This window comes from Canis lupus, chromosome 8 (genome assembly GCF_048164855.1).
Source record: "Canis lupus baileyi chromosome 8, mCanLup2.hap1, whole genome shotgun sequence".
Lineage (NCBI taxonomy): Eukaryota > Metazoa > Chordata > Mammalia > Carnivora > Canidae > Canis > Canis lupus.
The window spans coordinates 34928109-34940948 of record NC_132845.1 but is presented as its reverse complement, the minus strand read 5'-3'; the positions used below and the strand labels follow the sequence as shown (position 1 = coordinate 34940948).

The window sequence follows — 12840 nt, the reverse complement described above, 5'->3', positions numbered from 1 at the left end:
GCTCCAGCCTCTCCTTGGCTGCTTGGCTCCCTCGTTTCCATCCTCCCCAGCCCAGTGTGGTAGGAGTGGGGGTGGGGGGCACACTCACGCAGTGCAGTTCTCCATGGACTCAGTGGTGCTGTCCTCAATCTCCATGTTAGTTGAGAGGCTGGCAAAGCCATGGGGCAGCTCATCCCACTCGTCGAACCGGATGCCTGTGCCGAGGGAGTAGCGGCCCTCAGCGCAAGGCTTACAGGACTGGTCCTTCATGTCCAGAAACTCCCCAGCTCTGCAGGAGAAGGCTGGAACACAGAGCAGGGATAAGACAGGGTGGTGAGGCTGCTGCCACCCCAGGAGAAGTGGGTGGCTCATGGGCACCCTACAAGGGGAAGCAGAGAATCGAGGTCTAGGAATTTGCTCCCCAAAGATTTAGAACCACAGCACATCTTGTATGATTCCGTTTTCTATGGAAATATCCAAAATAGGCAAATCTGCAGAGAGAGAAAGCAGATTTGTGGTGCCATGGACTTGGGGGAGGGAGCATGGGGAGAGATTGCACATGGACATGATGTTTCCTTTGGGGGTGATAAAAACATTGTAAGTTAGATAGTGGTGGTACAAATGTGGTCATTCGAGAAACCACTGGACTTTACACTTTCAGAGGGTGAATTTTATGACATACAAATTATGTGTCAATAAAGCTATTATTAAAAAAAAAATGAGTTAGGGCTGTGGCAGCCCTGCCTTGCTGAGGGACTTTGGGCTTGCAACTTCCTAAGGGAAAGTGTTGGACATGAGAGAGCTCTCCAGGAGAGGATACCATGATCTCTTGTGCTGACCCCTCTGAATGGTTCCCAGCCCTTCACCCATGAATTCCTCTCTCGAGCCTCTGGCCTCTGACTCCTTTCTGGTTTTGCTGCCACCAAACTGGTTGGGATTCTCGTGCCTATTAGCTCAACCGCTGAGGCGGTGTCCTCCTAACTAGTTCTCTGTGTCCTGTTTTGCTCATTCTGTGGTCAGAGGTATCTTTCTAAAACACTGAGATGTACTATTATTCCCGTTATTAAAAAAATCTTCAGGCACTCTTCCTTTGGCTATAGAATTAAGCTCTCGGCCAAGTATTCAAAGTCTTCCCTCAACCTAACTTTCTTTTTTTTTTAAAAAAAGATTTTATTTATTTATTCATGAGAAACACACAGAGAGGCAGAGACACAGGCAGAGGGAGAGTCAAGCTTCCTGCGGGCAGTCCGATGGGTGACTCAGTCCCAGGACCCTGGGATCACAACCTGAGCCAAAGGCAGACACTCCACTGCCTTTGAGCCAGCTTGAACCACTGCCTTTGAACCTTTGAACCACTGAGCCACCCAGGTGTCCCTCAACCTAACTTTCCAGCTTGATCTCCCACTACAGGCTTTTCTCCTCCACAGCCTGGTCCATCATCTCCCCGTGTTACATCTGCCCCAGACTACATGTTCTTCTGGAATGTGTCTGGTGTTCTCCCACCTGCAGACTTCTGCCCGAGTGGCTCCCCCAGCTATTCCTGATCCCTAAGCATCCATAACTCCCATTCTTCTTCATCTCATAGTAACACATCATGATGTGTGCCTTCCACCAGGCTCTGAGCTCCTCCAGGGACAGTGGCTCAGACATAGCTGGGGCTTCATAAAGGTTTGATGAAAAAAAAAAAAAAAAGAATGGATGAAAGAACAAATGTCTGCTTTTCCACCAGACTTTAAGAGTCTGATGGCAGAGAACGTGTCTTCTCTCTCTTTGTGGTTCATAGCACGAGCATGAACATGCTCAGCAGAGGAGGAGCTCTGCTGAGTCCTGAGTTACCCGAAGGTGGCTCATTTGTTAGCATAGTCACACCTCCATCCTGCTCAGATCTTAGCAATATCTGCTCATTATTTTAGCAGGCATTTATTTGCTCACAGAATAAACCAGGCACTCTGCAAGCTTCTTTTCTAAGAACTTAAGTGTCCCCATGGGACACCTGGGTGGCTCGGTGGTTGAGCGTCTCCCTTGGGCCCAGGTCGTGATCCCGGGGTCCTGGGATTGAGTCCCACATTGGGCTCCCTCTGCCTGTGTCTCTGCCTCTCTCTCAGTGTCTCTCATGAATAAGTAAATACAATCTTTAAAAAAAAAAAAAAGAATTTACATGTCCCCAATCTCCTTTCCAAAATTCAAATATTCCTTGATTCTACTCCCTGTTGTTATTCCTCCGCATTTCTAGAAAGGGCAAAGGAGGGATGTCTGGGTGGCTCAGGGCGTGACCCCAGGGTCCTGGGAGTCCTGCATCAGGCTCCCCGCAGGGAGCCTGCTTCTCTCTCTACCTATTTCTCTGCCTCTCTCTCTGTCTCTCATGAATGAATGAATGAATGAATGAATGAATGAATGAATAAAATCTTTTCAAAAATTATAGAAAGGGCAGTGGAAGGGGTAATAGCTGCCAGCTGTAGAAAAGTTGAGATTACAGAGTCACAGAGGTGGAGATGGAGCCACAGACAAGGCACCACCTTTCTGATTTGTGCAGGCAGCTCCACAGCCAGGGCAGATTCTTGTCCCTGAAATGATTGATGCCCAGTGCATTTTAAAGATCTGTTTCTGCAGAAATTCATCTTCTCTGGTTTCCTTTTCAAGAACAAGAGCAAATCACAGTCTTTCCTAATGACTGATTGTGGCTGCTGAGTGTAGATTGGAGAGATCTACAAGAGCCAATGGATGCAAACAGAAAAAAAAAAAAAAAAAAGACCTGAGTGGCAGGCAGCTGGAGTTATTCATACTTTATTCCTTGCTGGGATTTAAATTCAAAGAAAAATGACAATAAACGCAACTTTAGATATCCTGTTTGCATCCATGAAATAAAATTTCTTGCACCAAATCTCAAAGAGGTGGAGGGCTAACTGAGGGAAAGGTCTGATTCCTTAAAGTCAGCTGCACAGTCAGGGAGGGCCTAGCTTGGATGGCAGGAGGCTTGGGGCAGAGGCGAAGGGTGAGCAGCAAGATTGCTTACAGCACTCAGTGCCCTTGACAGGGTCGGGGAGGCTGGTGCACAGGCCCGGGGTGTGTGGTACAGCGACCCTCCACCTGGATCCCGTGCTGTCGCACGCCGTGTATTCGTAGTGGTACTCAGACTGCAGGAGAGACAACAGTGGGCAAAAGGTGCATTAGCGGTAACCAGACATTAACAGCTTTCTACCCACTTCCTGCCCCACAGGATGGCTACTGACATTTATGAAGGTGGTAGCACACCCACCCCTCATCCTTGACCCCTGCACCCCCCACACCTCCTCAGCCCCCCATCCTCTTCTACCCCTTTAAAACCCTTGCACCCCCTCCAACCACCCCCACCCCCACCCCACACCCAGCCCTTAGGGCAAAGAGCAAGGATCGTGGCACCCAAACACTTTTTCAGAAGCCTACAGGAGCCACAACGATTTGGGTCCTTCCTCTCCATCCAGCCATGGTCTAGTCCTTAGAAATCCCTTCTGTGCAGTGACTCTCTTTGCTGTTGTATATAGGTAGTGACCTGACAGACATAGTAATGTGAGAAGGTAACTACAGAATAGGCTAGAAATAGGTGCAGTTTTTCTTGTTTCAGACAGTAGAATTACGAGCAAAGTCTGGTCCATGAAAAGCCTGCAAAGGATGGTCACTGAGGCTGTATTGCCCTGTTCTTCAGACTCCCATCTGCCCAGAAAGACTCTGAATTCCCCCATCTTGCATTTTATGAAAACATCATTATTTTTGCCCAGGCAGCTCTCATCACCTGAATCTGTTCACGCCTAATTTCTCCGTGCACTGTGAAATTCACAGTTCAGTCGCTTTACTGAACTAAGAATAACCTAAATAACAGCCAAAAACAGCCAAATCAAGCATTAAATAGGAATATAGTAACAACAAAAATAATAAAAAGCACTATGTGGGAGGAAAAAAGACCACCATAGATGCATCCCATACACTTAAACACTCTTCCTCTTTTAAGTCTTGTAACAAATGACAGGCCACAGGACTAATGTAATTTTGGCTCTGACAAGTACTTTACAAGCCTTTACCTATTCCTATATTTAAGTGCCAAAGTACTTGGTACTATTACATCCATAAGAAAAATAGATTTAATGTCCCCTTTCAACCCACCTAAAAGTATAATTGCATACCATGTGTAATGCCAGGAGTGAAGACTAAAAACGAGACAGTTTTGAAGTTTGCTTTGAAGTTTGCTAATCTAAGAATGCATCAGAACCAAAAGGAGAAAGCTTTACTTTTTGGAAGAGGTAAACACACTGCACTTCATCTGTTCTAAGATGCATGTTTCTTTCACATTTTAACATCTGTGAAATCACAATCGACACAGTAAGAAAGCCCTGTCATATTTTAACTGATAAAAACAGATAATTTTTTCTCTCTTTGCAGTACACAAAAAATGGTTGGTCTTAGAAGCAAGGGTATCTCAGATTTTTGGAAATATGGTGAACATGTCGTTTCTCGAGCTGTAGTTTCAGAAACTTAAGATGTTAAGAGAACAATTTTATTTCGCTCTATTATTAATATTTGCCAGATATATGTTTTATGCCCAGCTATTAGAGTTAATAAGTGTTGTGTCCAGTATGGCTCAAGATGGCTGCAACACAAACTCAGCATTTCCATCCAGAGGGATAAGAGGCAGATTAAGGGGAAAATTGCAGTAACTGTGAGCCTAAATCTTCTGAGAATCTTTGGCTTTGGACTTAGATGTCAGGACATCAGGCTGGCAATTCTTTGTTTCCTCGGGCTACTATCTCCCTGGGTCTATTTCCCCCCATAATTCCAGTCTTTTCCTTATCTCAGAGAACCCTGAGATGAACAGAGCAACTACATAGATAGCAATTCCAGGTCTAAAAACTATACTCTCCAAAGGGTTTTATTGCAACAATGAGGGTTAAAATCCACAGTGTGTAAATTAAATGCAGAATTGAGTGAACCAGGCAGAAAGGATTTGATGATCTGCCTGTGTACATAATTATGCTGGTCGTCTGCATGGTGATTTTACAGTCCCCAACACAGTCTCATTTGATCTTCAAATTCCCCATAAGGCAAGCAGAGCGAGAGTGTTTCCCCCGTTGTCCAGATGAGAAAACACGCTCAATGGCGTGAAATGGCCTGTCCAAGCTCACACAGCTGCTAAGTCACTGAGCTAGAACCCTGGCCTTCCCACCAGAAATCCGCCACCCTTACGCATACAATCAAACACAAGCTCACCCTGGGCCAAATTTCACAGCCAAATCTAAAAATTAAATAAGATAGTGTTGGTTGTCTGCCAGCAGCTAGGCTCACTTCGGAGGCCTGAGAATTGGTGTTAAAATACCTAATCTGTTCGGGCAGATAATTTCAGTTTACTGGGACTGCATTTGTCTTTTTGGAGACACACGGGCCAAGTCCATTTCCTTTTGCTGCCTTTCATTTGGTGTCCCCTGAGTCCCACTTGGGTGGGAGGTTTGCTGGGGAAATGGTTGATTCCAAATCTTAGAAAATTTCCCTTTCAATATGTGCTAATTTACTTCATGCCATTTGGGGATATTTCCACCATCCAAGGTGGATGGGTCTGCTGCAGCTGTTTCATATCTGAACTACATTTTGAGATCTTACCATTCAAGACATAAGCTTAGACACACAGTTAAATCAGAGACATTAACTGGCAGCACTTCTTGACTATAGTCAGCATTCTACGAACAAATCAAGTTTACCCAGTGATCTGTCTTTGAAACCGTATAGTCTGCATAACATACAGATTGACAAAGGAGACACACAAACATATTTGGTAAGTATGTCCAGCACATAATTCCTTGCTCCCCACTGCACAGTGATAGGACACATATCCAAATCACAATTTTATTTTTATTATTTCTATTTTTTTAAGATTTCTTTTTATTTGAGTGGGGGCAGCGAGGGGCAGAAGGAGAATGAGAATCTCCAGCAGACTCCCCACAGAGCACAGAGCCAGCCATAGAGCTTGATTCCCACAACCCTGAAATCATGACCTGAGTCGAAATCAAGAGTTGGATGCTTAACGACTAAACCAGCCAGGCATCCTCCCAGATACAATTTTAAGTGGGGCATAGGAGGCAGTGGCTGCTGGCTGTCATCAGGAAAAGAAGGGTAGGGTTTGGAAATGAGGGTGGGCACCTTAGTCAATCTGCCTTCTCCTAAGTCATCCAGCCATATGTCATACTCCTGGGGAACATGAGAAAGAAGAAAAAATCCCAAAGTTGGAATTTCCTTGGTCAAATACCAAGCTATCTATTTGGCAAATGAAAATTATGCCAGGTGAATTAAGCCAGTCACAAAAGGACAAACACTGTATGATTCCACTTGGATGAGGTACCCACACTGGTCAGATTCACAGAGAAAAAGTAGAATAGTGGTTGCTGGAGGTTGGGCCCCTGAGTAGAGTTTTGGTTTTGCAAGATGAAAAGAGTTTTGTCAATGGTGGTAGTGAGGACTCCACATGTGAATGGACTTAATGCCTGACCTATACACTTAAAAATGGTCAAGATAATTTTATAGTAAAGATTTTTATTTGGGGTCCCTGGGTGGCTCAGTCAGTTAAGCATCTGCCTTTGGCTCAGGTCATGATCCCAGGGCTCTGCGGTAGAGCCTGGCCTCAGACTCCCTGCTCAGCAGAGTCTGCTTCTCCCTCTCCCTCTGCTGCTCCACCTGCTTGTGCTCTCTCTGTGTGTCAAATAAATATATAAAATCTTTATAAAAAGTAAAGAAAGATTTTATTTGTTTGAGAGAGAGAGAGAGCGAGCATGAGGGAGAGGGAGAGAGAATCTGAAGCTGACTCCATGCTGAGCACAGAGCCCCACACAGGACTCGATCCCACAATCCTGGGATCATGACCTAAGCTGAATCCAAGAGTTAGACGCTTAACCAACGGAGCCACCCAGGCACCCCAAAAATGGTCAAAATAATTTTATGCTATGTGTATTTCACTACAATTTAAAAAAAAAAAAAAGATTATGTTACAGGAACATGCCCAATCTCTGACTTATCCTTATATCTACACCAGAGAGTAGAAGCCTATGATCTGGTAGTGTGCATTCAAGAAATATCCTCAAAAGAAAATAATGTGTGTGTGTGTGTGTGTGTGTGTGTGTGTGTGTGTGTGTGTGTGTACCAAATTTAAAAGGCACAAGAGGGAGGAATGGATGAGCACCTGGGGGGTTCAGTCAGTTAAGCATCTGCTTTCAGCTCAGGTCATGATCCCAGGGTGCTGGGATTGAGTCCCAAGTCGGGCTCTCTGTTCAGCAGGGAGCCTGCTTCTCCCTCTCCCTCTACCCCTCCCCACTGCTCATGCTCGCTCGCTCTCTCTCTCTCAAATAAATAAATAAAATCTTCACACACACAGAAAAAGAGGGAGCAGTGGAGGAAGGAGTGGTAGACCACAGAGTGGACATCATGATAGTCTCACTAGATATGTCCATGGCAGTTCCCTGGTGCCTCTGTGTTTGCTACTGACAGCTGTTTGAAAGAATTATGTTGCAGTTGTGCAAAAATAGACATTAGGTGCCAAAAAATATTGTTTTTCAAACGTTCTGCTCTTTTCAAATTAAAATGTTGAAACTCTGGAAATACTGTTAACTTGGAACATGTCGGGTCTTCCATGTTCTAGGAAAATGGTGTCCACTCAATTCCACATCCAACAAGTAGTTCTTGAGAGTCTTTTCTGTGCTAGGTCCTGGTGAAGCAGTGGTGTCTGAAATGCAGTCACAGCTCTTAAGGAGTGTAGATGCCTATGTGGTGGGAAGTGCCCTGGCAGGGAGGAAGGTAGATCATGAACACGTATATAGGTAGGCTAACTTCAGGTCTTCCACTATTCTCTGTAATTATTTATCATTGCACATTCTTGCTTGCCCTCACTTTCCCCAGAAAGGGTTTTGATATCTGTTATGGACTGCATGTTTGTGTCCCCTCCAAATACACATGCTGAAGCCCTGATATGACAGTATTTGGAGGTGAGGCCTTTGGGAGATAATTGGACATGAGGCTGGAGCCCCCATGAAGGGATTAGTGTCCTTATAAGAAGAGGATCAGAGCCTCTTATAAGAGAGGATACAGTGAGGTTATCTGAAAACCAGGTAGATTGCTCTCACCTGACGCTGGATATGCCTACACCTTGATCTTGGACTTCCTAGCCTCCAGAACCATGAGTAAGAAATGTTTTAACTTTTTAAGCTCCCCAGTGTATAGTACTCTGTTACAGCAGCCCAAATGGACCAAGACCATGTCTAAGAATTCTGGCAAAGACTGTAACACGTCCCTGACCCCAGTGACACTAAACCATTGAACCACACTGTTTCGTTTTCCACTGATGGTGGTTTGAAAACCACGACAAGGCCAGGCACCACAAACATTAACCTCACTACTTAGAAGTAACCTCTGTGATGGCAGAGCCGAGGAGACAGAGATGGTCGGCCAGGGCTGTGGAGGGAGGCAGGGGATGGTCAGGTGGCAGCGAGGCCCATTGTTCCTCTAACCTTCTTCCTGCCAGGGCAGTTCCCCAGTCCAGCTGGCCACGGATGCTGGCAATAGGTGGCCCCGACTGGCTTAAAGGCTGCTCCCCCAGCGGGGCCTGCAGGGATGAATGCAGTAGGCCCAGGAGCCGGGCTGTAGAGGAAAGCCTGGGAAGGAAAGCGAGGGCTCCGAGCTGCACTAAAAGAAGCAGTCTGAGCAAATGCCTCTTCTGGGCCTCACTTGTAAACTGAGAAAGTTGAATTTAGGCCATTTCTAAGATTCTTTCCAGTTCCGATACCTTATTATTTTACTGCTGGAACCTGCTTGGGGAATTTGTTCTTTTTTTATTTATTCACGAGAGACACACACACACACAGAGAGGCAGAGACACAGAGAGAGGGAGAAGCAGGCTCCATGCAGGGAGCCCGACGTGGGACTCGATCCCAGGTCTCCAGGATCGTCCCCTGGGCTGAAGGCAGGTGCTAAAGCCCTGAGCCACCCAGGGCTGCCCAGAATTTGTTCTTTCTTCTGCCTGTTCCCCTGTTCCCCTTACTTCCTTCAAAACGGCACTGCTCAGTTTTTTAAATAATTGTGGGGAAGCCTGGGTGGCTCAGTGGTTGAGCACCTGCCTTTGGCTCAGGGCGTGATCCCGGGGTCTTCCAATCGAGTCCCACATCGGGCTCCCTGTGAGGAGCCTGCTTCTCCCTCTGCCTGTGTCTCTGTCTCTGTCACTCATGAATAAATAAGTAAAATCTTAAAATATAATAATTATCAAGGTAATCCATGCTCATTGTAGAAAAGATGAAAGTAGAGGCTACAATTAAAATGGCAATAAAAATCTACCACATGCCTAGCAAGCACAGATCACTACTTTTTTTATTTTTTTAAAGATTTTACCTGAGCTCAACCCTTGAGCCACCCAGGTGTCCCACAGATGACTACTTTAAATGTACGATTGTATTTCTTTCCAGATTCTTTTTCTATAGGTGAGCATGCATTTCTAAAAACAAAATGAAGATCATAGAGTTTGGAGTTTTGTACTTTTTTTTTTTTTAAACAATTTTGGTCACAAGCACTTAACCGTGTCTTTAATGGTTCCTTTAACATTGAGTTTTTTCCAACTTTTTCCTTATTTTAAAGTAGCACTACTCTAAAGCCTTCTGTGCATTCTCATTATTTGATTTGGATACATTCCCACAAGTGAAATTACTAGGGTAAAGAGTACAAGTTTCTTTAAGTTTCTACAAACATCTCTAAGTCCTTTTTCTTTCTTTCTTTTTTTACTTTTTATTGTCATAATGTCAAATATTTACTTTTTAAAACAGAATATAATGATCCCCACTCCCCAGTTTCTTTCTTTTTAAAAAAATGATTGTATTTATTTATTTGATAGTGAGAGAGAGAGAGCATGAGCCAGGGGGTTTGGGAGGGAGAGGCAGAGGGAGAAAGATTCCCCACCGAGCGGAGAGCCCGACCTGGGGGTGGGGGGGCCTCGATCCCAGGACCCCGAGATCATGACCTGAGCTGAAGGCAGATGCTCAACTGACTGAGCCACCCAGGTGCCCCCATCCCCCAGTCTTAATACTAAATATCTGCCACTCTTGTTCATCTACCTGCACCTACTCCCCTTTAACTTCCACCTATACCTCCCTTCTAAAAGCTGTTGTCATTTTTAATTTTTGGTAAAATTTATGCACATTGGAATGCACAAATCTTAACTGCTCAATTTGGATAAATGGCTACACTTGAGGAAAACACTGACAGGGCAAAGAATCACTGCCAGCAATTATGCGCGGGGCAGGGAGAAGGAGATACCTCCTCTGCCACAGGCAGGATAGACAGAGCCAAGTGGGGGGGGAGGGTCTCACTGTTGCATAAAGTCACAACCACCTACTGAAGCAGGACCATAAACATGACTTGGGTTTGTCTTGGCTGGGACAGGGCTGCATCAAGAAACAGGTTCTAAAGTAAACCCGGATTTTGACTCTAGGCCTTGGGGTCTGGAGGAGGCCACCTCCTGCTCTTCCCCCAACTGTAGGCTCATCCCCTTCTCTCACCGTCCCTAAAAAGCAGATCCTATGCTTGATAGGGCGGGATCAATAGGTATTTTTTTAAATTCAATTTGCCAACATTTAGTATAATACCCAGGGCTCATCCCATCAAGTGCCCTCCTTAGTGCCCGTCACCCAGCTACCCCATCCCCCTGCCCACCTCCCCTTCCACAACACTTTGTTTCCCAGAGTTAGGAATTTCTCATGGTTTGTCTCCCTCTCTAATTTTCCCCACTCAGTTCCCCTCCTTTCTCTTATAGTCCCTTTCACTATTTCTTATATTCCCCATATGAGTGAAACCATATGATGATCAATAGGTAGTTGTTGACTCAGTGGCAAATACTTCTTTGCTTGGAAACCACCTGACTCAGATGGGAGTAGATCCCATTAAGCAATCCTGACTATCAAGGAGACACTAACCTTTGCTGGGAGGGACAGCATACAGAATGTGGAAAACCGCAGGGAAATATCAGAATTTGAACATCAGGGTCCCAATGAAACTTTCTCTTTGGCCCAGCCCCAGCTGGATGAACTCCTGTTCTTTGTTCTATTTGCTTTGGAGTACCCTCATTCGGGTTTTGGGTGAACGCTCTGGCTGAGGCTCAGGGACGCAGTGACCTCAGTTTCCCAGTGTGAACACAGGATCTTTCCTATTGTTCTCCAACCTGTTAGACTGGGGAGGGCAGCAACACTTCTCTTTCTCTCCTACCTCCTCCTCACCCTCATAAGGACTGCTAACTCAGTAGCAGTGTCTCCTGAGCCCTAGGGCCTAGACCTACCACCTCCAGACCCCTGGTGCCCCCGTCTATCTGATCAACACAACTGCCTGGAGATTATGTTAAAAATACAGATTCCTGGGCTCCATCCCCAAGATTTTTATTTTCATTTAGATCTTTTTCCCCTTCCTCTCTCCCTCCTTCAAAACTCACTCTTCTATGCCTCAGGACTTAAGTATTTGTCCCATTTGGAAGTAAATGGTAAACAAATGTCCCATAAGACAGAGAATCTTAATCTACAGCCCAAGGACCACTTCCCCGATACAAGATGCAGAATTGCAGGTATGTGCATTTTCCTGCTCAGAGAGTGTACAGACTTCATCAGATCCTCAAAAGAGTCTGTGATCTACCAGCAGAAAACCATGAAAATCTGTCATAATGTATTAGCAATGTTAAAATAGATTAGGGGCACCTAGGTGGCTCAGTGGTTGAGTGTCTGCCTTTGGCTCAGAGTGTGATCCCAGGGTCCTGGGATCGAGTCCCACATCAGGCTCTCCCACAGGGATCCTGCTTCTCCCTCTGCCTGTGTCTCTGGCTCTCTCTCTGTGTCTCTCATTAGTAAATAAATAAAATCTTTTTTAAAAAATAGCTTAATATTTTGCCCCACAAAGGCTGTTCCATTTTTAACAGTGGGCTGAAATAACAGGGGGCCAAGGATTTTCAAATTATGGTCCAGAGTCTAGGCATTTACAAAGCCCTTTTGGAGGGGAGTGGGGATTCCCGGCTTGAACCAAGCAACGCTGTTTTTTTCTAAAATCTCTTTTACATATTTATTATTCTCAGTGAAGATTTTGTTGTAACCAAAAGTTTCACACCCAGGGAAGTTTCACACCCCAGACTGTGCTTGAAGGAGCATATGGCTCAAGGTGGAATTGCAGGCGTGAGGCAGATTCAGAGGCAAGGATGTCTTCCTGGCCTCCCTTTAATCACGCCAGCTGCTCGCCAGCTGCTCCGTAGTCAGGCACTTCCTCTCCGTGCAGGTGACACAGCCTCTCCACCGGAACAGCCACCAGACCCAGCGGTGGCCAAAGCGAACAGACCCCAGGCCGCAGGCCCCTGCTGGCTGTCCTCAAGCGCTTTGCTGTTGCCTAGCAACACGGGGCCGACGCCCTGGGGTCCCAGCCCAGGGAGTGTGGGGGAGCCCTGGCCTTACGCTGTCCCTTCTTTCAGCTTCTCTATTGACTCTGGGTTTTCAGCTTCCATTTTGATCCAAAACAGCAGGGACAGCGCTCAGTCACCCTGGCAGGACCTGCCCTGCTGGTCTGGTCGTGGACACGTTGCACAAAACTGAATTCTGGGCTTCACCGCCCGCTGGGCCAGCTTGGGCCGCCATGCCCCGGGCAGGTAGGCCCCTGACCCTGCTGTCCAACCTGTCTGGAACTTGAGCTGTCTGTCCATTTCGGGTACAGCCTTGGCTGGGGGGTGCTCCCGGGAGACGGAACCGGTGTGGTGAAGACAGCCACCACTAGTGAGCACCTATGAGCACCCCCTGCAATGGGCTCTGGGCTGGTCACTTCACGGGCATATCCCGTTTAGCCTCC

At 46.1% G+C, this 12840-nt stretch overlaps 1 protein-coding gene across 6 annotated transcripts in view; it reads right to left on the bottom strand.

Moving 5' to 3' along the window:
- ELAPOR1 (endosome-lysosome associated apoptosis and autophagy regulator 1) overlaps window positions 1-12840 on the bottom strand; it is a 70118-nt gene that overhangs the window by 32985 nt on the left and 24293 nt on the right. For all 6 annotated transcript variants that reach the window (XR_012035283.1, XM_072834848.1, XM_072834847.1 and 3 more), the window contains exons 2-3: window positions 2993-3113; window positions 89-281 (exon numbers count right to left, since the gene is read on the bottom strand). Coding sequence is in view for 5 of the 6 variants with exons in the window: in XM_072834848.1 (XP_072690949.1) it covers window positions 89-281; window positions 2993-3113 (314 nt within the window). In the remaining variant the exon portion in view is untranslated. The remainder of the gene's footprint in view (window positions 1-88; window positions 282-2992; window positions 3114-12840) is intronic.